Genomic DNA, 23,368 nt, shown 5'->3' with positions numbered 1-23,368 from the left:
TTACAACACTCACGTCTACACAATTTATATTCGTGGCTTGACTCACGAAAATAGGTGATAGTGCATTAATCAAAACTTCCTGAGATGTAGTCGCCCGCCTCCAGTATGCAGCTCCGTTTTGATCCGGTGTCGACACGACCGACATTGTGGATTGCTCGGGCAAAGCCGCTGTTGATGTTTCCTTTGAGGATACCAATGATTCCGCAGCCAAGCACGCTGCTCCTCGACTTGTTCCCTCCGATGTTCCCATATCTAAAACGACATCTAGACCGGAGCAGTCAGCAATCATTTGACGCCACAACTCGTTGACTTCAAGAGCTTTTCCACTGGCAATTAGACGTTGCTTGCGATCTCCTTCAGTTGCTTGACGAATAAGTGCGATGATTGCGTTCATTCTCAAAGTCACACCCTCAATACATCCGAGAAGGACGTGGGCGGGTGTTGTATCGCGAGTCATACCCAATATTGCCCCTGTCGCCCCGCCTCGAAATCCTGTACTCCTCTCGCCGCTCAAGAAAGGTACCACCGTCAAAGTCCGGGCGAACGAAGCATCTTCACTTGCAGATTGGATGTATCTGGCGTCTAGAAGCATTGAAACTTTGTGCATGCACTCGTCAAATGCACCTGATTCCTTTATATTGAGCATCTGTCTCGCCCATTCCACAACACTACCACCATCTGTTAATGCCCCTCCGACTAGTACACGGTGTCGATCGACTCGGTAGCAGAACAGGCCAGGTAAAATCTTGAAGTCGGCAGCACCAATCTCCATCGGTATGCACACTCGCGCCGCCGCGGACGTACCCACTGTGCAAGCGATTTGATCCATAGTCGAACACTTGCTCCCAATATTGGCGCACGCGCCGTCCCCGACTCCCAGAAAGAACCGAGCATGTCGTAGCTCTGGCCATCGACAGGCGTAGGTACTTGAGGAGGGGATTCCTTTTTGTAATGTGATAGGTTCATCAAAGTCAGCCAGTTCAGGCAAGGCTCTGCGACAGCAATTTGGTAGTAAATTTAAAATATCTGGCTCGTATTCACAAGTTCGATAGTTGAGCATACCCGTCCAAGACGCTTCCGAATAGGAGATAGGAAATGACTTTTGATCGAGCCATCGACACAAGCAGATGCTAGCCAACGTTTGCCATTTTGTAACTTCAGGACACACGTTTTTGACGCTGCGATTGTAGAAGACGCGAAGTTGGGCTAGCGCATAGCCTTCGTGCAAGAAGCATCCAGATTTTTGGTAATGAATCCTTACGTTTTCTTCACCGATTTGTCTTTTTAAATGGAAACAAACAAAGCGTAAGAATAAAGGGAAAAGGCAATTTGTTGTAAAGTGGAACCATACAGTGAACACACTTTCTGATAGTAGCAACTTCTTCGGCGATGTCAGGAGAGTTACATGCGTATGATATTGACGCTTCCGGACCAATCACTGTCCCTTCTTCATCGACACCGAGCAAGTTCATGACAAAATTTGAGAAGCTAACGCCAACGACTTCAAAAGCCAATCTTCCCAATCGTGCGCGTAGCTTGACAAGAGTTTCGTCGACACACTGATCAATTGCATCGAACACAGTTTCGTCTTTCTTGTCTCTCTCAAGATAGAGTTTGATCCGTCCCGTGTTAGGTTCTACTAGAGCGAGGGGGCTGGACGTCGAGGTACCCGAAATAGCTTCCACGACGTTTAAATCATTGTCGGCCTCTACCAGGGAAAAAGCGGAAGCTCGAATACTACTGCTTCCCAAATCTATTGCTACAATTACTCGATTCTGATTGTGCATAATCCTAATAACACCTAATAAAGGAACCGGCACTCCGACAAGGACTCCGTTGCCTTGATTAGCGACATGTGTTGACAGTGAGCATCTTTTTGGCACAAGACAAGTGCAAGAGTGTACACATATGCTCTCGCTAGCGGCAGCATTTGGACGTTCACAGAAAAACGAGCGAGCAATCTCAGAGTTAGGGATAGACCCTTTTTTTGGAAGTAGGCGGATAGATAACGACCGAAAATGTCCAAAGATGTGGCCAGTCACTATGGCATCAATTCCAGCTCGTATTGGGCCTGATGAGGTCTCATGTCTCTCAGGACTTACATTTCTCATCGACATAAAACATTTTGTCACGTTTGGACCATGGTAGTTGGGGAACGGCGACTCTTCACCGCAATAGCTTTCTCTCTCTCATTTGGCCCGGTATATCAGGGTATGCATGATTTTAAGTTTGTAGGAAGTGGTGAATTTCTAACAGTGGCTAGCACGCTACATGTAGGAGACAATGCTGTTGCTTCGAACATGACAGACTCTTTGTGGCACGATGCGACGATACTAGCGAGCAAAATGGAAGATACCGTACATAACAAGACAGCCCAGGACAAGAAATTGCTTGAAAAAGCGTTGCCAGATTTCGCAGCAGGGGGTATTGTTGTTTTCGTGCATATTCCAAAGGTACGACAACATGCTGATGAGTAGTTTAATCCGTTTGATCACAGCCACTTAAGTAAATGCTGTTCCTCCTTCAAGACAGGAGGCATTACTATACGCAATTTCTTTGAGAGACTAGTGGAGAAGGATCATTCTCGCTTCCGTAAGATTGTGGTGTCAAATTATCGAGAATGGGAGAGTTGGAGGTGGAGGATGAACAAATTCTCCCGAGGAGGCGCAAGGGGAAAGGTTATTTTCTTCGAACTTCATGGTGGTGGCGACTCCCTCAATTATTTCAGCGATGCTCGCAGCGAAATCCATCGCTGGAGAGAGAATGCTCTTTCCCAGAACGTTCCTTTCTTTGCTTTTGTGATATTGCGGCAAGGGGTTTCGTTTGCAATGAGCTATTTTCATTTTTTTCACAACTACCAATCATACAGAGGCAGAGCCCATGAGAATCGTTACGGCTATCACAATGCCACTGAACAAAACCTCCGTATGAAGACAATGTTCAACGGTCAGTGTCTCTTTCTGTGTCGTGGGGAGCAATCTTATATTAAAGGAGAAGAGAGTTTGCGCGCAAATTTGACTGAGGCAGAGTGCAATGCTGCCTACAACTCGCTGAAGAGAGATGTCGACTGGATTGGTAGAACTGATGTAATATCCACTGAGACCATCAAACTTCTTCAGCGACTTACGAATACTACGGATGAATTGTCTGTCTCCGCCAACACAAATCCACAAAAAGCCCTTCACTTTGAAAACTTAACGAAAGCTACACAGCAATTCATAATTCAACGAAATTCTTGGGACCATGAGCTCTACAAGCGGGCTCAACGAGAATTCCCCATTTCAATGTGGAAATCAGAGTTCTGACCTTGTTAAGGTGTTTGCTACTACTTCTCACGTCAGAAAAGTGACGTCTGCTGACGGATGCCAATACGTTCATGACTGGAACGAAGCAGAATTACCAGCCATTCATGTTAGCAAACACACCCGAGCTATGACGATTTCCCAATAGATGGCGATGTCTCTTCTTTCGCTCTCGAATCGCTTTTGCCACCCCATAAAAAGTTTCGCAAAGATCTTGTATCATCAGCGATTTTGTCCTGGAGTTCAGGATTGAAATACAACACAGCCCCCCAGGCAAATAGCGGAAAGAAACCTACGACCAAGAAGAAGTTTCGACCATAGCCAAGCGCAGGCTCTTCATAAACAGTGCTTGGCTCGAAAATGGCAGACTCGCCCCGACGCTTAATTCGACCTGCGCCAGCCGCTCTGCTTCGATTGAACTTTCTTTTACTGAAGCTCCGCCGCGAGCCACCGTATTGGACCTGCCGCCTCAGGCTAGCAGAAAGAGGATTCTTGGCCAATACAAGCATTGTGTACGGATAGGACATACAAGATGATAACACGGAACGTTTTGGTAGTTGCTAGTTGCATTCTTATTTGTGAAGTAACTTTGGAAATAGAGAGGTGGCCGGTCTCCGATCACTGTCGCAAATGGATTGGCGCGACTTTGAACGACTCAAGACCGGATGACTCCACTGTTAGAAACTCAAGCGGAACGATCAAAAAAAGTCCAAAACGGTACCCTAGGCAGGGTAGTGAAACATGCAACTTCTCTATTTTGGGTACTGAGCACAAGCAATTACTCGCCACTTGCACCTTAATTTGTTCTTTTACCGTGAACGAGGACCATCGATGATCTTAGCGGCAGGTTTATGCGACCCAGGCAAGTTACTTCACAGTCAATTATTCCCAGGCTCGGACAAATTTTACACAAATCTACCGTCTTGGTTCGTTTCATTACCTATCACTCTGTAATGAGCTCACCAAGTGCTTCTATGGCGGCGGGTTCTAGCGAAGCCGCAAACGGACCAGCGTTGGCGGTTCCCATTATGCGCGGTGTGGAGTACCGCTGTGGGGATTGCGGGGCCCGGAATGTTATCAAGGGGGGCGATCCGGTACGATGCCGCCAATGTGGCTTTCGCATTTTGTATAAAACGCGAACGAAGCGACGTAAGTTTTATGTCGGTCCATAGCATTTGTACGCTCAGTCCAGACAGCGCTCTGACCAGATTCTTTTGTTTGACATCAACACAGTTATTCAGTTCGAAGCCAGGTAGATGGTGTCACCAACTACTTCTTCAATAACGCAAGGGATTGCTAATTAAACCGCTATAAGAGATGATTTGAGTACAGTGACCGTGTCGAACTGTCTCATGTAATTTGCAACAACGCAGAAGTTCTCGTGGTTTTCTTTGCTCCGTTATTTTATCTGACAGTGAGCTAGCTTACATTACTACAAAAAGCTGATTATCATACCTAATGATTAATATCCAAACATTTGCTTCATACACTGGGCTTTGAAAGTCAAGACACCAAGTATTTGCAATTTTTTTTCCCTTACCAGAATTTTCCTTCCACAGGCTGCAGGCTCCATGTTCCACAACAGAGAGACACCCACGAGAGATGCGACCAGAACGCATGCACATGCAAGAATTTGAATGATCAAATAAATACTGTGATAGAAAGATGCAGAGAGTAGCTCAATGAGGCAACAAAAATGACATGTAGTAATGAAGGCGCCAGGGACGTAACAGCAGCAACTTAGCCAGATCCATTTCAATTGCGCGCTCCATCTTACAGTATTGATCCGTCTACCTTCGTAAGAGCAACAACGTCTCTCTGTATCGTCCAAACGTTAATTTCGGTGAAAAATGCGAGGCTTTGTCCATACACCGAAACCATCAGTCCTCAAAGATGAGCTTTATAACATTGATAGAAATGACGACAATCGTGCTTGGAACCGAATATTGGAATTTTCCTCATCCTTCATAGAATAAGTTCTTACCATTTTCGTCGGCCTGAATGGTACTCTCTTGCCGAAGACAATTTTCAAAGTCTATCCGTTTCAGGAGGTAGACAAGCGCAGCGGCCGACAGGATGAAGATCATGATCGACCGTGCACGCAAGCGATAATAATGGACTGGACTGAGCAAAAAGAAAACCTCACTTTCAATCGGCAAAGATGTTTTTTCGTTTGCGCCTTTGTTTTAGGTATGAATGTACTGGCTAATAGTATGGCGATGGGACCGTAACTGAAGACGCCCTTGCGTGACGCACAAGATATTTCAAATAACGAATATGCTTGGTTGACATGAATGCGATCGCCAGCCAGCTGAGAAGTAGGAACACACGCCACATTTTACATATTATTATGTGACTTTGAAGCATCGCAGAAAACTAGGTCTGAATTTCCACCTATACCTTGGCAAAGCCCTTTTCACGGAAAGAAGCATAAAATTCGATCATTTGGGGAGTGATTTGGCGTTTCATACCTCCTGCTGCTTCAAGTAAGTGCTGCATCCGGATCTGTGGAATTATATCTTCACCTGTATCTTCTATTTCCTCCAAGGCTAGCAGAGCAGCATCCCGACAAATAGCGACGCATTCCGCACCTGAAAATCCTTGGGTAACGTCATCTCTAGCCAAGTGTTCTATATCGACGTCTTGACTACAAGACTTTTCGGCAAGTGTGATCTGGAATATACGGACACGAGTGTCCGAATCTGGCACCCCGACGTAAATCATCCGGTCGATTCGTCCTGGGCGAGTCAACGCGCTGTCCAGTATATCGGGCCGATTAGTAGCCCCCACGACTACAACGCGCTGCTTCGTGTTTCCAACAGTATTTGTTACACCATCAAGCTCGGTTAATAGCTGGGATAAAAGCCGACCACTACTGGAGCTGTCTCCAGCACCTCGCTTGGACGCTATTGCGTCGATTTCGTCAAAGAACACAATGGATGGGCTGGCCATTCTAGCCCTCTTGAAGAGAGACGCGAGAGCGCGTTCGCTTTCACCCAGCCACTTGCTCAGCAACTCAGGCCCCTTGACAGCAAGGAAGTTCATATGTCCTTCCGTAGCCAGTGCCCGTGCCATAAGCGTTTTGGAACAGCCTGGTGGTCCGTACAGCAGAATTCCGCGAGGTGGTGGTATACCCAGCTTGATGAACAAATCGCTGTGAGTTAAGGGCATTTCGATTGCTTCACGGAGCTCACGTTTCACGCTCTCCATACCGCCAATCGATGACCAGAGGACTTTGGGTATTTCTACCGTGACGGATTTGATAATGGAGGGCTTGGTTGCTCGAATCGCTGTACTTAGATCACTAAATGTCGGATTCGGAGGCGGTGAAGAGATTTCGCGTGATACGGTAGCCTTCAAATTCCGAAGAATGGCGCTTCGAATTGCCTCCTTCATAGCGAGCATGCAGTCTGCACCGTTGAATCCTTTGGCAAGCTTTGCGAGCGATATCCAATCAGTTGATGAAATTGCTGGTGGGGATGCTCCAGCTTGGCCCAGATGGAACTGCAAAATCTCCGCCCTCGTTGAAGCTTCATCTGGTATTGGTACTTCCACTTCCACGTCTATACGTCCCGGTCGACGCAGTGCCGGGTCCAGCAGCGATGCATTCGTGGTAATGGCAAGGAGAACAAGTCCCTCGTTGGATACTTCCTGATCCTCGCTTCCATCGACCCCGTCTATCAAGGACAATAACGTAGATGCCAACTGATCAGTACCTGGGGCGTAGCCACCACGCCTGGGGCATATCAGGTGGATGTCGTCAAAAATCAAAAGACGGTTTTGCTTTTTTGCAGTACCGGATAACCGAAACAAACGGGACAGCTCTCGCTCAGCCTCCCCAACGATACTTGTTTGAGATTGCAACGAGGAACAATTCACATACTGAACATGCAAAATTGACTCCAACTCTTCGCCGAGTTGCCGTGCCAACGACGATTTGCCCACTCCGCTGGGTCCATGCAACAAAATCCCGCGTGGGCGTTTCATTGAACCTTTAGCAAAGAGCTCTGGCCGCAGCATGGGTGTGAGAAGAACCTGTCGGATTCTTTCCATAATTAGAGAAAGGCCAACGACGCGTTGTTTGGGCTCGCGTGTAGCCGCTCTTTTGTTCGATACAATGGACCTGACTGCCGAGACCCTGATGCTAGTCTCACTTGATAGATAATACAACTTGCGAAAGGATGATTGCGTGGCAAAAAGAAGGCTATCTTCATTAGCCCCAAACGATCCCGTGTCTCCGTCCAAATTAATCTCAGCAAAAGAGGCTGATACATTCGAACTTCCGTCAACGCTAACGACTTTCAGATCCAACGGCCGCCCTTGAAAAGAAATACGAAGATTCTGAAAAAGCTGTACGTATTGGCCTGCACAATACGTCAATACAAGCTGTTTCACAATGTCTTCCGTCTCATCTAATGCCCTTGATTCATCCATGACTTTTAGATTTACTGCACTCGCCCTTCTGCACAGGTTCTTCGCAAGTTGCGCCCCAAAGACGGACTCCAGAGGGATAATCCAGATTGGACAGCTCGTTGTCCCTGAAGGTGTAATCGGCTGCCTTGGAGTTAGTGCTTTCGACGATGTTGAGGCTGTGGATTTGAACGAAAACCCAGTGTCTGGTGTTGAAGGCGTGTTTACTCTAGGCGTTTCGTACGTTGCATAGCCACCCGATTTATCTGGGAAAGAAGCGTTGTTGTTTGGGGTAACAGGAAGTGCTGTTGCCGGTATTGCATACTGAGCTTGTGGGCCAGGCGATGCTGGCGATGATACGTCGGAGGGCTCATCTGGTAAAAGTAAATGAATAGTACTGGTAGGAGATATCTGAATTTTCCCAGGAGAAATATGATTTCGCCGTCCATCTGATCTATTTCTAGGACTCCGTATGCTAATGGTTGAAATTTCTGTCTTCGCAATTACTGCGCCGGAGAGAGAGTTTGCTCTACTTTCATCGAGGGCCAGTACAATCAAAGGCTCCCCGGTTCTTACGTCAAGAGTTGCGGCATCCTGATCAGACAGAACAGCTTTTGGGGATGTGTCGCTTCGCTTGCTGGATATATGCTTCGACAAACGAACTTCGAGTAGATCTACGGCAGTGCCGATTTGAACAGGCGGGTTGTGAGTCAATTCAGAGTCGGCCGTTGAATGCTTGTTGTTTTTCTTTGCCATTGTGGACAATCAAATCTTTGAACTCGGTAAGCTAGAAGAACATCCAGAGAGCAAAATTGAGCGTAGCTTTCGGTCCATGAAAGTTGTGTGTACAAATTGGTGGCTTAGCTTCCCTATTTTTGGTTCATCTTCTCGTTTATAGTTTAGGTTCAAAACTGGACACCGTCCCAGTTTTTGAAAAAGAGGGATGAAGGTCTCTCACCTTATGTTAGTACGCGTCTCTCAGACATCGATTCGCGCCATGGACGAGCGGAAAAGTGGTCCCCCGCACCATGGACATCAGCATGAAAAGAGATTGAGGCCAACGGCACGACTTTTACATTGCGTTTTCACCTGCACTCCTATCAATTTTGTCACAACAATGACGGGTGAAAAGTGGTTGACATCTGGCAAATCCAGAATGAAGATGCGACAGAGCAAAGGATTCCAACATCGTGCCCAAAGCCGCGCAAGTTTCAATGCCATCGCGGCGGACGCCAATATTCAACCTTCAGCGGTTTCTTCGCAACCCTACAATCATCCGAAACGGCCCAGACGATTGAATGGATGTAAGTAGCCTTTCCGATAGCCTCGTCGAATGCTCATCAGCCCGAGGAAGCAGAAAGTCGCTCGCCAGACAATAAATGCAAATACGAATTTAGAATTGTCAAAGCCATCCAACTCATTCTTGAATTGTCTATGTTTGTTTCACAGACCAGGGAAATTACTCTTATTACACAGACCCGATCTCAAGAAGGGCCATTACAGTTTCGTTGGCAAAGTCTCCTGCACAAGCAGCATTGGGTGAAGGCCAACAGCTCTATCGGCAACAGGAAGAAACAACAGGTACAGCCCAGTATCGACGTATTCGAGGAGCGCCAGGACTATCGTCAGTACATACGAATCCCATTGCATCCTATCGGCAACAACAAGTCGCTTCACAACATCGCGATCCACCTCCACAGCAAAATGATCCTTTTGGATACGTGCCCTCGGAGGAAATCCAACCTAGCACACAGACATATCCTGCGCCTCGGGATCCACTGTTCCACCATGGTCCCGGAGCAACACAGTATCAGCATCTCCCCCACGGTTACACTCCTTACTATAAAGAACACCACCTCGACTCGCGCGAGCAAGCTGCATACCAGCCTACCCAACGTCATCGAGAACAACGTCTACCGTTTCATCAACCGACTGAAAATGAGTTCTACCCACAGCCTTCTCCCTTCTACCAGAACGAGATAGATTTTTTGCCAAGACAAGCCTTCTCGTACCAGAATCGATATAGCGAAAGAAGCTTCGAAGCAAAATGGAGCCCTCCAGCGCCTGTAAATGAAACATGTCCACCCTTAGGTGTTGCAGTACCGTTTGGATCTCACACCTTGAGAAGCAATTTTCGCCTTCAACGATTCCCTTCAACACACTGTGAGACGACACAGCCGGCACTGCATCCTTTTCCCGAAGACTTCTTCGTTTCTCCTCACCAAGACGGCAGCCGATACCTTCAAAATAGCACAAGCACAAGTCCAACGCGTACCGTGAGCCAACAACATCAAACAGCGATGTCGACGATTCCGGTACATGCGTTTCGACCTGGGTTTCATCCCCGAACGCTTCTGATAGCTAATGGCATGAATGGTTACGATCCTGAATTCACCACTAATCCTAGCCCCGAAATGGACCTCTTTACCATTCCCGAACTTCCTCTAATGCCACCACCCTATCAAGATGCACCGCTCGCTCAATACGGCCGCCCTTCTTCGGGCTCTCAACTTCCCAGTGACAAAGCGTTCAATGTGCTAGCTGCCAGTACTGAAGCCAAATGCAGACAAGAAGACATTGTTGAGTTTGAGCTCGACGAAACGCTTCCAGACCGAAAGCCCGAGAGTCAAGGGATTGCGAGATTTCAACGACAACCTGCGAAAAAGCCGGCCACGACAGCATTGAAACCCATTTTAAATCCGTATCAAAGCCCAAAACCCAACACCAGTCCCTCTGACACAAAGATAAGATTAGGCGACAGTCGTACAGATGCACAGACTGAAAATAAACACTCCTTGTCGCCCCCCACTAACGTTGCAACTTCACGGGGGCAAGAAGTACCTATTGATTTCTCAGGCACGGAACGGATCTACTCACAAAGAACGACCATTCACCGCTCCGGCTCGATCTGATAAAAACGGCTTGCCCTCTGAGATAGCAAATGTGATCCTTCCTAGCATTGATACTCGAAATAACTTAATCGAAGCACATCAATCCGTGTTGGTTGCCCAATCGAGTGAGACGATTCTTACCGAGCATCATGCACCATCTGAACCAGTTACCGGACAGGAACACCCATTTGAGCGTCATCCGCGGTACGATGCACCAGAATATCTACGAATCTTTAAAGACGGACTCGAGGTAGATATTTGGGGCCATCCACTGCGGGAACCAAAATCTCCAATCACGATGACCCATCGCAAGAAACGGAAAACGCCCTCTACACACTCAGGCACATCTCACGATGACTCGTTGGAGGACATCGCCCTTGAAGACCAAAATTCGTTGTGGGGGTATTTTGTAGCCAAAAAGTAGTGATGTCTGAATTTCACAGCCAGCTGTCGTTTTTTTACAGTTTTCGCAGAACCGACACCAATCGAAAGGCAAGGTCTTCGTCATCTACTTTGACTTCCTCGTCCAAAGAGCCGTACATTTCAACCATCTCGAAGCCAGCACATCGTGCTAGAGCATCAATCTCTTGAGCAGTAAAGAGACGCAGAGGAACCTGCAAAATGCAATAATTTACAACCTGAGACACCATCGCGATGGAGATATTGATTTTGCGAGCAAAAATTTGATTGCACTCACCACTTCGCGGACGTTCTGAAGTTTGTCCGTCTCAGCGACACCAGTCAATTCCATCGCAACGGTAAAGTTCCGTACTTGAGTAATGGAATTGAACTCATCGTCTTCGTCTCCCCAAACGATTCTAAGCTCGCCGGATTCTTCGCCGTTCTCATCTTCGAGGGGTACCTCCCAACCATTTCGAGTACATTCCACCATAGAAAATGTTTCTCGTGGATGTGGCAATTCAACAATTAATGTCCCACCAGTCTCCAGATGTCTATTGACAAGAGTCAAACAAGCAATAACATCTTCATTCTTAGTCAAGTGCTGAAGAGAGCCAAGTAATATCCACGCTGTATCAAAAGTTTGCGAAGCATCTTCGAGCTGGAAGTAGCGCATATCGTCCACGATATACGTGAACATATTCTTTCTATTTTCAGGTAGCTCCTCGTCTGCGATTGCTTTTGCATAAGCTGCCATTTCCGGTGAAAGGTCGACGCATGTCGCAGACTGTACCGCATCGTGTAGTTGAAGGGCCGTTAGCGCGTGCCGAGCAGGGCCAGCGGCCATTTCCAGAATGTTTGCTGGTGTCTGACCTGTGCAGCGTTCATGTGTTTGTAACAAAAATGTGACTTCGTCTTCGTAAGATCTGTATCCAAACGCTAAATCGTAAAGAGCAGGCATGGAATAAATCGGTTTATCGTCGGATTTAGGAGATGCCTTGGATTGTTGTGGGCCGCGCTTTTTGGGAAAACCATTGCTTCTTGCCGCTTGCAGAGCACCCGTCGAAATAGGCCGAGCGTTGTATCGACTTATCCGAGCCGCTCTTGTCCACGCCTCTGCTTTAATAGAATAAAAAAACAGAAGAGCTGGTAGATACAGAGAGGGCGTCATGGTGTACATTACCAAACAGAAGTGGGCGACTGCAATCGAATTGACAAAATGAGTGGTTATTCATAGATTGTGATGGGCACAGCATTACAAAAATGGGTATAAAATATAGGCTTTCGGAATTTCATAAGCTGTGATAGTGATCCTTTTCAAACAAAGATGTCTTATGTGACAAAGAAAAGAGATACCAAAGCCAAATGGTGTCTCTACAGCAGTACACATTTAACATATTCTCCCCAGGCATGTGTGCGTCGTTGAAGATTGACGACATCCACAATAAAATGGTGTGTCCTTCTCAGTGTTGGCTCTTGTGCCACGAAAACCAGATTTCAAAGGATAGTGCTGCTGAAAACACAAAACCTCTTGGGATTAGCTTCCTAGCTCCCTGTGATAGCCATCAGCTTGATTTCTGCCGCTACTAATATCCGCCACGAAAAACTGATCAAATTTGGATTCCGTCGCACGAAAAAGTTTTTTTCTGTATTCGATCTTCCAGAGCCGTCCAAACGACCTCGCCGATACTTGTGGAGCAATTTGGTGCTGACCCCTAAAACAGGTCCCAAGCCTGTACTGCTCTCGCACGAGATGGGGCAATTGTTCGCTCAACGTAGTTTGATACGGCTATGGCGTTTCCTGGTGTGCTTTATTTTGAATGTGCTATTTTTTCCCCCATTGGCAGCTTCCAACTGGATAGACCCAGATACGCCCTTGGAAGCACGAACGACGCAACCACTCGACGTAAAAATCCCTTATACACCCAAACCACCAAAAAAACCTTCCCCTGCAACTCGGCGGAAAAAGACGGTGTCTCCTGCGCCTACATCGACGCCATCTCCTTCGCTTTCTCCTACGCCCGCTCCGACGGAATTCCCAACCTTTACGCCACGGACCTTTGAACTAGTCTTTTCGGACGAGTTCAATACCGCGCATCGCACCTTCGAAGATGGTTCCGATCCTCGATGGACTGCAATGAACAAAAACGACTATACAAACGACGCCTTACACTACTACAGTCCTGACAATGTCCGCGTGAACGAAGAGGGCGAACTAGTGATTCACACCGAAGCCGCCGATACAGATGTCGTTGGCTTTGACGACGTAAATCGAAAAAGAACGCACGTCACTAAACACTTTCGATCCGCTATGCTTCAATCGTGGAATAAGTTCTGCTTTACAGGTGGTATCATTGAAGCCGAAGTCATTCTGCCAGGTCAATCAAACGTTGGTGGTTTGTGGCCTGCCTTTTGGCTACTGGGCAATCTGGCACGACATACTTATGTCGGCAGCTCTCAACATATTTGGCCTTGGAGCTCAGTTAACTGTACACAAAAGTCCGGCTATGCACAGGCTATTTCCGGCTGCGACCGAGTGGCGCATTACGGACTTGCAACTCAACTCGGTCGCGGTGCTCCCGAAATGGACATCTTCGAAGTGCAGCCCGGAAATTTACACGCAAATCAGGGCACCTTCTTGAAGATGCCAGTGGGACAACCGTTCATGAGTTCGTCATTTCAAGTGGCACCGGGCCGTGCGAGCAATCGTCCCGGACCGGGTGAATGGCCGGGGCCGGGTCAATGGTATGAAGGACTTATGGGTGGTCGGAATACGTCACTGAACATCTTATTCTACGGAAATTACAATTCATTTCTGAATGATGTCAATCCAGCTCGCCAGGACTATTGGAGCGATGCGATAAGTTACAATCGACAATTGAATGCGGATCATTTCCAAAAGCCGCACCGGTATAGAATGGAGTGGGATGTGCCCACAGAGTCCAGTGATGGTTATCTGAATTGGTTTTTGGACGACGAGCTTGTGTTGGCGATAGACGGGACTGGTATCAAGAAAGCGGGTTTAGGTTCCGAAATCTCATCGGAGCCTAGCTACATAATTCTGAATACGGCAGTTTCGAAGCAATGGGGATTTCCGGAGCAATGCCCAGCTACTTGTCCATGCGATGTATTCGATTGCCATTCAACCGAATGGTCTGAGCTGTGTGGGTTTTCAGAAGGATTTTGCGATATGCTGCTCAAAAACAAGGCACCAGAGTACAAGGTGAACTGGATTCGAGTGTATCAGGATCCAAATCGCCCCGAACAAAAAGTGGGATGCTCAACCCCTGAACGTCCTACGCGGCGGTGGATTGATGCACATGCGGACATGTATAAGACGGAGGAAGACTCGCAGCCACTGAAGGGAATTGCAACGGGACTTGGCTCATGCAATCCAATGGACGACAGTGAGCGGCCGGAGGCTTGTGGTGGTTCTCAGCGAGGGCGGTGTACACAAGGACGTGTGTGCGAATGCGTGTCCGGGTGGACCGGTCCTCACTGTTTGTCGCGAAGAGGTTTTGATTCTGTGTTGTACGATCAACCAGACAAGATCAAGGACGTCGGCTTTGTTCCTCCCAAAATTGCTCCACGTGTACTCATCGTTGGTTTGGCTACCTTGACAGTTTGTGTACTAGCGGCGATGCAATGGAAACAACGATTCGATGGTTGGCAGCCTATTCCAGAAATTGAATGGAAAAAGTACGAAGAAAGAAGGATTACGAATGGACGATACCGACTGTTCCAACACAGTCGCAGCGCTTGAGAGGGAACCCTTTTGCGGAGACGAATGCTTTTTGAAAAACAAAACGTTGTTAATCCAAACACGCTAGCTTACATTTCTGATACATCGCTTTATATGCATACTAAATCCATTCGTCTCCAGTCCTTAGATTGACTGCTACATAGCCTTGCCCTGTCTTGACGGCGCGTAATTCTTCATCTAAATAGAGGACTTCAAACTTGCCAAAAGGCGCTTGCAATGGACCTTGCAGATCAACGGGTGCCGCTTGGAAAAATCCTGCGATGAGCCCCTGGGATTGGATCGCTTCGGCAAAGTTCGACAGTGTAGTGGGTGCATCAGCGTTGATCCGAAGACCAACAATGTCCAAATTGACTACCATGGGTTGATCTGGCGATGCCGTCGCCTTGGTGACGACTCGCTGCAACACGCGAGACTCTTCAGAACCCGAGAACGGCAACGATGTGGCCCAACCAGGTCGCTTCCACTCTATCACGTTTCGAATGTAAGGCGGCTCGCACTCTTGTCCTATTCGACCCAATTTCGCCCATGGATTTGTAGTGCCCAACGCTGTAATGTCGGGAGCGTCCGTGTACACGAGTGTCCATTTTCCGGAAAGACTAGCCTCGCCTACTAGCTTCGATGAAGAGCCGTCCTTGCTATCAATGGCATTACTTTCTTGAGTTTGGGTTGCGTAGTACGATTTGGCCGGGTCGCGCGTCGGATTCAAAGCAGCCAGTTGATCTATAAGGCTTCGTGCGCGACGACGGTCTTTCGTGCTGGCCTGGAAACCACGCAAGGTTCGTTTTGCTAAAGCCAACAACTCTTTCTTGAGACGCGACGACTCGACAGCGTTCGACAGCCGCTCGGCATTCAGTTGCGAGGGTTTGAGACCGTGGCCTCTCTGTAGAGCTCGTCGCTGGCTGTGTATGAATTGCGATAGTCCACGAGTCTGTACATACAAAGAAGCAGTTTTCGCCTGCAAGAAGACGGTCCTTGTGAAGCCTTCGATGGTGTATAGAAGTAAGCACACAGTCAGCGCCGTGGCATACCCAACAATTGGCCTCATACTGTCGTTAGTTGAAAAGTATTTTTTTTCTCTGCGTTTGTGGGACGACGCCACTCATAGACCTGAACAAAAGAGTGGTTGGGTTCCCAACGTTCGTGCTCGACAATCCTGTATTTACAGTTGCTGTGAATCCGGAGGATTCTGGTTTTGCTTTTGGATTGCAAAATATGGGAATGGCCTGACGAATTTACCGCGAACGCTTCAATCGTAGAAATAATCCGACTTGATGGTGACGCAGGCAAGACGTGCCAAGATGCCACCTGTAACTCGGATGCCATCATAGAGGGATGTACTGTATTGTCGTCCCCATTTTTGTCTTGTTTTTGTGCGGCACTTTACAATTTAACTGTCAGATCATCTTCATTTCTTGGCGGAAGCATCCATTCGAGTTTTCGGTAACAAATAATACATTACTATGATCCGTAACATTTCTCGGTTTGTCGGAATTTCGACTCTTCTGGCGGCGGTACGTAATGGTATTTCAACATGTGGCGACACAGTATCGGGTTGTTGCGAGAGTTTCCTTGCTCACACCGTTTGGGGTTATTTTTGGTTGCTTTCCCTTGCAGCCCGCCGCGGCGCAGTTTGGCCTCGGTGGAAAGCGCAAGCCCGGTACACAATTTCAAGATTTGCAGGACCAGGCAAAAGCGCAGCAAGACGGTGGAGACGCCACTGGTTTGGCAGGATTGGAAGACATGGACATGGACCAATTGCGCAAACTTATGGGGGACGCACTCAACGACCCCGAAACCCAAAATTTGCTCGGACAAATGGGCGATCAATTCGGAACCGCCCTCGAGGAGCTCTCTAAAATGAGTCCGGAGGAAATCGAAAAGCAAATGGAAGAAGCTTTCAAAATGATGGCCGACTCATCTATGGTGGACAATATTCTGGAGAAGCGGGATGAGGTTTTGGCGCAGCTAGAAGCCTCCAACAGCGTGCCGGCGGATGAACTGGCCAAGTTCAAGGCTGATCCCGAATATTTCGAATTGCGCATGCGGGAAAGCTTTGACCAAATGAAAAACATTTTCGGCGATCCCGATATGATGAAGTCCATGACCGAAGCCATGGGAGGCATGCAGGAGTTGCTCGGTTCCCAGGACGGATTGTTGGACGATTTGAATAAAATTCTGACCGGAGGCGACTTGGATGACGACGACAAGATCGAGGAAACGCGCGTAAAGTTACTGTCTGGTGATTTTTCGGACAATCCGTTTTTAAAAGAAATGTTGAACAACGAAGAGATGAAGTCATTGTTGAGCGATCCAGAGAAGTGGCGGGACAGTATCAAGGAAGGGACTCAAGGTCTTCTGGGAAACAGCAACCCCAAGGCGGCTGGTGCCGGTGTCGGTGAGTTGTAGATACATCTACTGATACCATAAAGCATAGTGTTTCGTTCTTAACTGTAAACGCGAAGCTTTAAGTCGTACGTTGCGAGGTTTTGGTCTGTCTGCCTCTCGTCTTCCAGTAGCCAAAACTGGGACTCCCGAAAGACGCGGGTTTCTCGGTAACTGCTTTCAACACCACACGCATCCGAAGCTCCGTCTCAAGACGATGGGACGTATGCATCAGTCTCGCGCACGAGCGTTTTACTGGTCGTAGCTAGCTCCCCCCCCTATTTTGGTGTATCATATCACCAATTAACATTACATTCTACCATGGGAAAAGGAAAGAAAAAGGCTGGAGGCAAGAATGTCGCTTCCAAAGAAGAGGACGAGGATTGGGAGGCTTTGCTCGAGGCCGAAGCTCAGGTTGGTCAGACTGCGGCTACAACAGGCGAGCGAGCGTCGTCCTCTGCGGCGGACACAGGCGAGGATAAACTGGAAGATACACCAGACGCGAAAGAAGAAGGTGCGCACGATGCGGCAGCGGCTTTTCTGGCCGCCCAGGGTATCGACGTTGATGGTGAAGGTGACAAGAAGGACAAGAAAAAGAAAAAAAAGAAAAAGAAAACTGGAGGGGACGCGGACGCAAAACCAGAAGAGAAGGTAAGGATAAGAGCCATGTCCATTGCGCTCCATCATCGAATTTGGAGTTTATGCTTATAAATCAAATTTTCTAGATCTCCGCCCGCGGCCGTCTTGTGCAAGAGCGCATACAGAAACAGCGCGAAGAGGAAGAGCGAATCCGTGTTGCCGAAGAAGCGGAGCAAGCCCGAATCGCCGAATTGGAAGCCAAGGAAGAGGCAGAACTCAAAGAGCGCGAGGAAGAACGCGAACGTAAAAAGGCCAAGCAAAGAGAAAAGATCGAGCGCCAAAAGCGCGAAGGTACTTACATGACCAAGGCTCAAAAAGCCAAACAGCGCTTGGCAGAGCAGCGTTTGGAAGCTATGCGTGCAGCAGGAATGTTGCCTACCGACGCTGAGGACGAAGTGAAGCAAAAGGCACCACCGGTGTACGACAATACCAAGAAGAAGCGAGGCAAAGCAAAGTCTCACCAGACGTCACAATCAACTACTGCCGAGGCGGATTCATCCCATCCTGAGAAGCAGGAAGAAGATGAACAAGAGGACGAATCGGCACCGGTCGAAGAAGCAAAAGCTGAAGAAAAGAAAGACGAAACGGAAGAAAAAGGAGATTCTGACGACGACTGGGAAGAAAACGCTAGCTCTGGTGATGAATGGGATGCTAGCGATCCCGACGGCGAAGATAAATTTGGCGATTTGACCAAACGTCTCGAAAAGGTTACAGCGCACGATGAGGACGTGGATCTGATTGAGCTTGAGAAGAAAAAGGAAGCCGAACGTCTTCGCCAACTTGGCATTCTACGGGCAGAACGTGACAAGGTTGAAGCGGAAAAACGTGAACAAATGGAAGTCGAAAGAGCTGAAATGGATCGCAAAGATGCTATCAAAGCCCAACTTCGAGATGAGGGAAAGCGCAAGCGCTTGGAACAGGAGAAAATAAACCTGGCCGCTCGTTCTCCGGACGACTTGCGGTGTCCTATTGTTGTCATCATGGGACACGTAGACACCGGGAAAACGAAGTTACTGGATAAGATCCGCAAGACCAATGTACAGGAAGGTGAGGCGGGAGGGATTACACAGCAAATTGGCGCAACTTACTTCGAAAAGAAAACTCTTGAACAACAAGTATCAAAACTGAATGCTACGGAAAATGTAGAGCTCAAAGTGCCTGGTATGCTAGTGATTGATACGCCCGGTCATGAGTCCTTTACAAACCTTCGTTCCCGCGGTTCTTCCCTTTGTGACGTCGCTATTCTTGTTGTCGATCTAATGCACGGTTTAGAGCAGCAGACGATTGAGAGTCTGACTATGCTTCGAAAGAGAGGCGTTCCTTTTGTGGTTGCCTTGAACAAAGTCGATCGGTGTTACGGCTGGAAAACTATGAAGGACTCACCGATCCGCGATGCATTGAAACTTCAGGACGACAGCACAATGTCCGAATTCCGAAGCCGTGCCACGGACGCTAAGGTTCAGCTTCAAGAACAGGGTGTCAACTCGAATCTATATTGGGAAATGGGTGACGATGATTGGACCAATTCGGATTTTATTCCACTTGTTCCCACCTCAGCGGTAACGGGAGAAGGTATTCAAGACGTTCTCTTGTTGCTTTGCCAGATGGCTCAGCGCAAGATAACTGATCAGATCATGTGGCATGCAAACTTGCAATGTACGGTGTTGGAGGTCAAAGCTATTGACGGCCTTGGGATGACTGTTGATGTCCTTGTTGTGAACGGATTTTTGCGCGAAGGTGATCGTGCCGTTTTCTGTACACTGGACGGCCCTATTGTGACTGAGATCCGCGGTCTTTTGACACCACCGCCTAGTCGCGAAATGCGTATCAAATCGGAATACATCCATCACAAGGAGGTTAAGGGAGCGCTTGGGGTGAAACTCATTGGCAACAATCTTGAGAAAGTAATGGCCGGTACACCGGTAATGGTTGTTGGACCCGGTGATGAAGAGGAGGACATCAAAGCCGAGGTTATGTCCGACCTTACAAAGCTGGAAGACAAGCTGAGTACGGACAAGGTTGGGGTGCTTGTACAGGCCTCAACATTGGGAGCACTCGAAGCTCTTTTGCAATTCCTTCGTGAAGAAACAAAGCCCCCTATTCCTGTCAGTGCTATTGGAATTGGCAGGATTCACAAGCGTGATGTGACAAAAATTTCAATCATGAACGAAAAGGGTCACCCCGAATTTGCCACTATTTTGGCGTTTGATGTCGATATTGAGCGCGAGGCCCGCGAGCATGCCGAAGATATGGGAGTTCGCATCATGACAGCTGATATCATCTATCACTTATTCGATCAATTCACCCGATTTATGGATGAACTCAACCAAAGGAAACGGGAAGAGGCCACTGCTGTCGCTGTTTTCCCAAGTATAATTCGTGTTTTACCCCAGCATGTTTTCAATCAAAAAGATCCCATCATTGTCGGTGTGGAAATTGTCGAAGGAATTTTGAAGGTTGGTACGCCGCTTTGTGTCCCAGCGCTGGGAGGCTTACATATCGGAAAGGTAACATCGATTGAGATGAACGGACGCGAACAAGAGACAGCACGGAAAGGTCTATCGGTTGCCATCAAGATCGTGAACGAAAGTAATCCAACGATCACGTATGGGCGTCAGTTCGACTCCTCGCACAGCCTATACTCATCTTTAACTCGAGCTTCTATCGATGCACTCAAGGCCCACTTCAAGGAGCAGCTTGAAAACGAAGATTGGCGGTTGGTCGTGAAGCTGAAGAAGGTATTCAACATTATATGAAAATAAAAGTCTCGGTACAAGTTTTAATTTACTGCGTTTTTAGCTAGTGCCGCACGGTTCGACTTTGAACCGTTCACAAATCGTTCATGTATTGGTACCTATTCGTCCTTCTTTTTCGCTGTTTTGTCTGCTCGTGCTTTGGCTAGCATTTGCTGGTACTTAGATGACGAGTCTTCGGAGGTATTTGGCATTTCTGTATTTCCCCCGTTGCTCTCGGGAATTCCATTGTCAAGCTCGTCTACTAATAAAACTCGCATGTCGGCAATATCGTCGGCGAGAGACGAGGCTTCCTCAGGTTTCAGGTCTTCGCGCAATCCCATCTTTCCGCTCCCCACTGCCGCACTTAATTTCTCAAACACAGCCTTCATCATTATTGAATTTGGATCGTTCCCCGAATACGACATCTTTAGCGGCGCCGACGCAGATTCCGCTGGCGTAGCTTCTGTATCTCCTGCTTCGTTCGAAGACACAACGTTGTAAAACTCGGGCTTGGTTTTGGATTTGGGTTCGGCCGTGACGCCAGCGCTTGTGGCGGCCGCCTGGTAGGCCTGTACATTTTCAATCTCTTTTTCTGCCAAGATAGTGTTGCACGTATTTACAGCAGCCAGCAATGCTGCACGTAAGGTGATCAAAACACTTGATTGAATGTCGGCCGGACTATTCTTGTACATAACAATGGCGCCTTCCATACATGCCACCATGGACTGAATTCGAGCCGGGTTTGATTGAACGGAGGAGTCGCTGGAAGGCACGGTAGGCGTTGGAGCAGAGTCGCCCACAACGATGTTGCAGGTATTGACTGCTGACAGTAACGCCGCCCGCAATGTCACCAATACGGACTCGAGGAGTTCCGGAGGACTGTTCTTGTACATAAGTATAGCTCCTTCAATACAGGCAATCATGCCATCCACATTCACGGAAGACGAAGAAGCAGCCACCGAATCAGAAGCTGGCGTCGGCAGCGATGACACTGCTAAGGTCGGAGCATTTTGCTTGGCAATTTGCAAGTCAATACCCTCTCCGTCCAATTCGGAATCAGGATACAGCAAAGCTTCTTCTCGCAGGGTACCAGTCACGGCTTGGACCAATGATTCGAATCGTGCCCTTTCGGCGCCGATTATGCGCCCAACACCGAACCCTGGACCGCCCCGATGCTTGCACAACAATCCCATGACGGTACGCAGATCGGCACGCATGGCGTCCGAGCCAGCAGCCGGACGAGATACGGTGTCCGCGGTCGTTCGGGAAGCAGACATGCTCGTACTGGAAGGTGTCACGAGCTTCTCGGCCCACGTGTCTTTGGCTGATTCGGTAGCGACAGGCTGACTAGGCGTCGGTATAATTTCGGGGTCTTTCGGCGGGGTGTCTTCTTTCTTGGCTGGTTGCACCGGTGACTGTGTCGACGTGGAGGCTTTGGTTTCCGCAGAAACGTCCGAGTTCGTACCGCTGGAGGTATTTATTTGCGCCCGTTTCCTTTCCAACTTTTCCTTGTACGAGACTCCGGAATACGATTTCGGCTTGGGCGGAGGGGCCGCGAACATACGCGGATCAAGTATTTCGTCCACAGAGGTTTCGAGCATGGCCTTTTCCTTGGCGCGTGCTTCTTCCATGTAAGGATTGGTGTGCATTTGAATCTCCCGAATAGAAGGGTCGACGAATACTTGGTTGGCCTTGTCCGCATCGCCGGTGAGACGGGCGTCGTTACGAATAGTGGAATCGCGCTTGAGTTGGGCAAAATAAACGTCCGCCGAGTTCACAATGGCGTCCGCGTCGCGGTTACGACCAATTCGCCGTCCATCCGCAGCGACATCATTCCCAATCGGTTGCCGCGCGGCCGGCATGGTACTGTAATTCGGTGGTGAGGTGTAGGCTGGAGCCACCGGAGGCGGGGGCGGTGATTGTTGCTGTTGCTGCATCATTTGCCGAAAGAGTGCGGCTTGTTGTTCGACCGAAAGCTGCGACGTATCCGATGGTGTACTCGCCACCGGAGACTGCGGCACCACGGGAGGTTGGGGCGGAGGTTTCAACGACGTACCGTCTTGCGCCTTTTTCAAGAGTTCGCGGAACATTTTCCCGCCCTGCGACGCCTCTTCTTCCGGAGTATGCGATGCCTTGACTTTGGCTTTCATTTCCTCCGTAAGCTCCGCACCCATTGTCCCGTTCTTCGCATTCGGAGCTTTCGGGGTAGGGGATTCTTCCTGGTCCTTGTCCCATTCGTCGGGATGTCCGAAACGCGACTGTGCGTAGTAGCGCTCATTCGCCTCGTTCACCGCTTCGTCCCCGTTACCGAGCGACTCGAGGAAGTTCTCGTTGTCCCAACCAAGGTTTCCAACGCGAAGAGCCGAGGTTGATGAAGCGGAACGCACAGATGACGGCACAAAGGCAGCGATCGAATATAGATGGGAGGTCCATACTCCCATCGCAATGGCGGTAGCGTACGCGGAAGACCAACGCATCGTGTAGCGAGCGCAGACAAGCGTGCCCACCAGAGGTCGAAACGTAACAATACGCACGCTAGGAAAAGAGCTGAGTCTGCCGCACTCACTTGACCAATCGCAAGCAAGGGAAAGCGAGAATTGTCGTTGCTTGTTCCGGTGATTGGGTTGCAGCTGTGATCGGGGAGGAGGAACTTACCGTTGCCGTGTTTACAGGTAATACTTGGAAGGCATGGGGCAAACGTAACGGCGGGTACGTGAGAATTTCTTCCAGATGGCTTCGTTCGGTGGAGGGCTGTCGAAGACACCCGAGATATGACGCGACGGTCTGTCCGCCAAGCGGAAAGGCGGTCGATTGGACATGATTCGTGACCCCTTCGTTTGTCAAATC

General features: G+C 48.6%; 9 protein-coding genes across 9 annotated transcripts; 4 read left to right on the top strand and 5 right to left on the bottom strand.

Moving 5' to 3' along the window:
* Positions 1-9: 9 nt before the first annotated feature.
* Positions 10-1,891, bottom strand: PHATRDRAFT_50182 (predicted protein; the record flags this gene model as incomplete). The annotated part of the gene is made up of 3 exons (XM_002184970.1): positions 1,363-1,891; positions 47-1,280; positions 10-15 (listed from the first exon to the last, which is right to left on the bottom strand). The coding sequence occupies exons 1-3, from the start codon at positions 1,785-1,787 to the stop codon at positions 10-12; spliced, it is 1,665 nt and encodes a 554-aa protein (XP_002185006.1). The 5' UTR covers positions 1,788-1,891.
* Positions 1,892-2,345: 454 nt separating this feature from the next.
* Positions 2,346-3,866, top strand: PHATRDRAFT_50181 (predicted protein; the record flags this gene model as incomplete). Its single annotated transcript, XM_002185046.1, has 2 exons — positions 2,346-2,453; positions 2,529-3,866. 2 exons carry the CDS (start codon positions 2,346-2,348, stop codon positions 3,303-3,305), a joined length of 885 nt encoding a protein of 294 aa, XP_002185082.1. The 3' UTR covers positions 3,306-3,866.
* Positions 3,867-5,696: 1,830 nt separating this feature from the next.
* PHATRDRAFT_23826 (predicted protein) lies at positions 5,697-7,502 on the bottom strand (the record flags this gene model as incomplete). The annotated part of the gene is made up of 1 exon (XM_002184969.1): positions 5,697-7,502. Exon 1 carries the CDS (start codon positions 7,353-7,355, stop codon positions 5,697-5,699), a length of 1,659 nt encoding a protein of 552 aa, XP_002185005.1. The 5' UTR covers positions 7,356-7,502.
* A 1,327-nt stretch (positions 7,503-8,829) lies between these two features.
* On the top strand, positions 8,830-10,776 carry PHATRDRAFT_50179 (predicted protein; the record flags this gene model as incomplete). Its single annotated transcript, XM_002185045.1, has 2 exons — positions 8,830-9,016; positions 9,189-10,776. The coding sequence occupies 2 exons, from the start codon at positions 8,830-8,832 to the stop codon at positions 10,622-10,624; spliced, it is 1,623 nt and encodes a 540-aa protein (XP_002185081.1). The 3' UTR covers positions 10,625-10,776.
* Positions 10,777-11,061: 285 nt separating this feature from the next.
* On the bottom strand, positions 11,062-12,173 carry PHATRDRAFT_41071 (predicted protein; the record flags this gene model as incomplete). The annotated part of the gene is made up of 2 exons (XM_002184968.1): positions 11,062-11,217; positions 11,301-12,173. 2 exons carry the CDS (start codon positions 12,171-12,173, stop codon positions 11,062-11,064), a joined length of 1,029 nt encoding a protein of 342 aa, XP_002185004.1.
* A 283-nt stretch (positions 12,174-12,456) lies between these two features.
* Positions 12,457-14,855, top strand: PHATRDRAFT_56509 (predicted protein). Its single transcript, XM_002185044.1, has one exon. The coding sequence runs from the start codon at positions 12,756-12,758 to the stop codon at positions 14,763-14,765; it is 2,010 nt and encodes a 669-aa protein (XP_002185080.1). The 5' UTR covers positions 12,457-12,755; the 3' UTR covers positions 14,766-14,855.
* Positions 14,856-14,865: 10 nt separating this feature from the next.
* PHATRDRAFT_41069 (predicted protein) lies at positions 14,866-15,810 on the bottom strand (the record flags this gene model as incomplete). The annotated part of the gene is made up of 1 exon (XM_002184967.1): positions 14,866-15,810. The coding sequence occupies one exon, from the start codon at positions 15,808-15,810 to the stop codon at positions 14,866-14,868; it is 945 nt and encodes a 314-aa protein (XP_002185003.1).
* Positions 15,811-18,742: 2,932 nt separating this feature from the next.
* On the top strand, positions 18,743-20,542 carry PHATRDRAFT_16603 (predicted protein; the record flags this gene model as incomplete). The annotated part of the gene is made up of 1 exon (XM_002185043.1): positions 18,743-20,542. A coding segment is annotated over one exon (1,800 nt), but the record flags the coding sequence as incomplete, so codon positions are not given.
* Positions 20,543-20,546: 4 nt separating this feature from the next.
* On the bottom strand, positions 20,547-23,340 carry PHATRDRAFT_50175 (predicted protein; the record flags this gene model as incomplete). Its single annotated transcript, XM_002184966.1, has 3 exons — positions 20,547-23,056; positions 23,088-23,151; positions 23,235-23,340. 3 exons carry the CDS (start codon positions 23,338-23,340, stop codon positions 20,641-20,643), a joined length of 2,586 nt encoding a protein of 861 aa, XP_002185002.1. The 3' UTR covers positions 20,547-20,640.
* Between the last annotated feature and the right edge of the window lie 28 nt (positions 23,341-23,368).

This window comes from Phaeodactylum tricornutum, chromosome 27, assembly GCF_000150955.2.
Source record: "Phaeodactylum tricornutum CCAP 1055/1 chromosome 27, whole genome shotgun sequence".
NCBI lineage: Eukaryota > Bacillariophyta > Bacillariophyceae > Surirellales > Neidiaceae > Phaeodactylum > Phaeodactylum tricornutum.
This window is presented reverse-complemented; position numbering and strand designations above follow the sequence as displayed.

What these genes read in the sequence shown, in the direction of transcription:
- PHATRDRAFT_56509 (XM_002185044.1), top strand. Translation starts at nt 12,756, where the DNA reads ATGGGGCAATTGTTCGCTCAACGTAGTTTGATACGGCTATGGCGTTTC.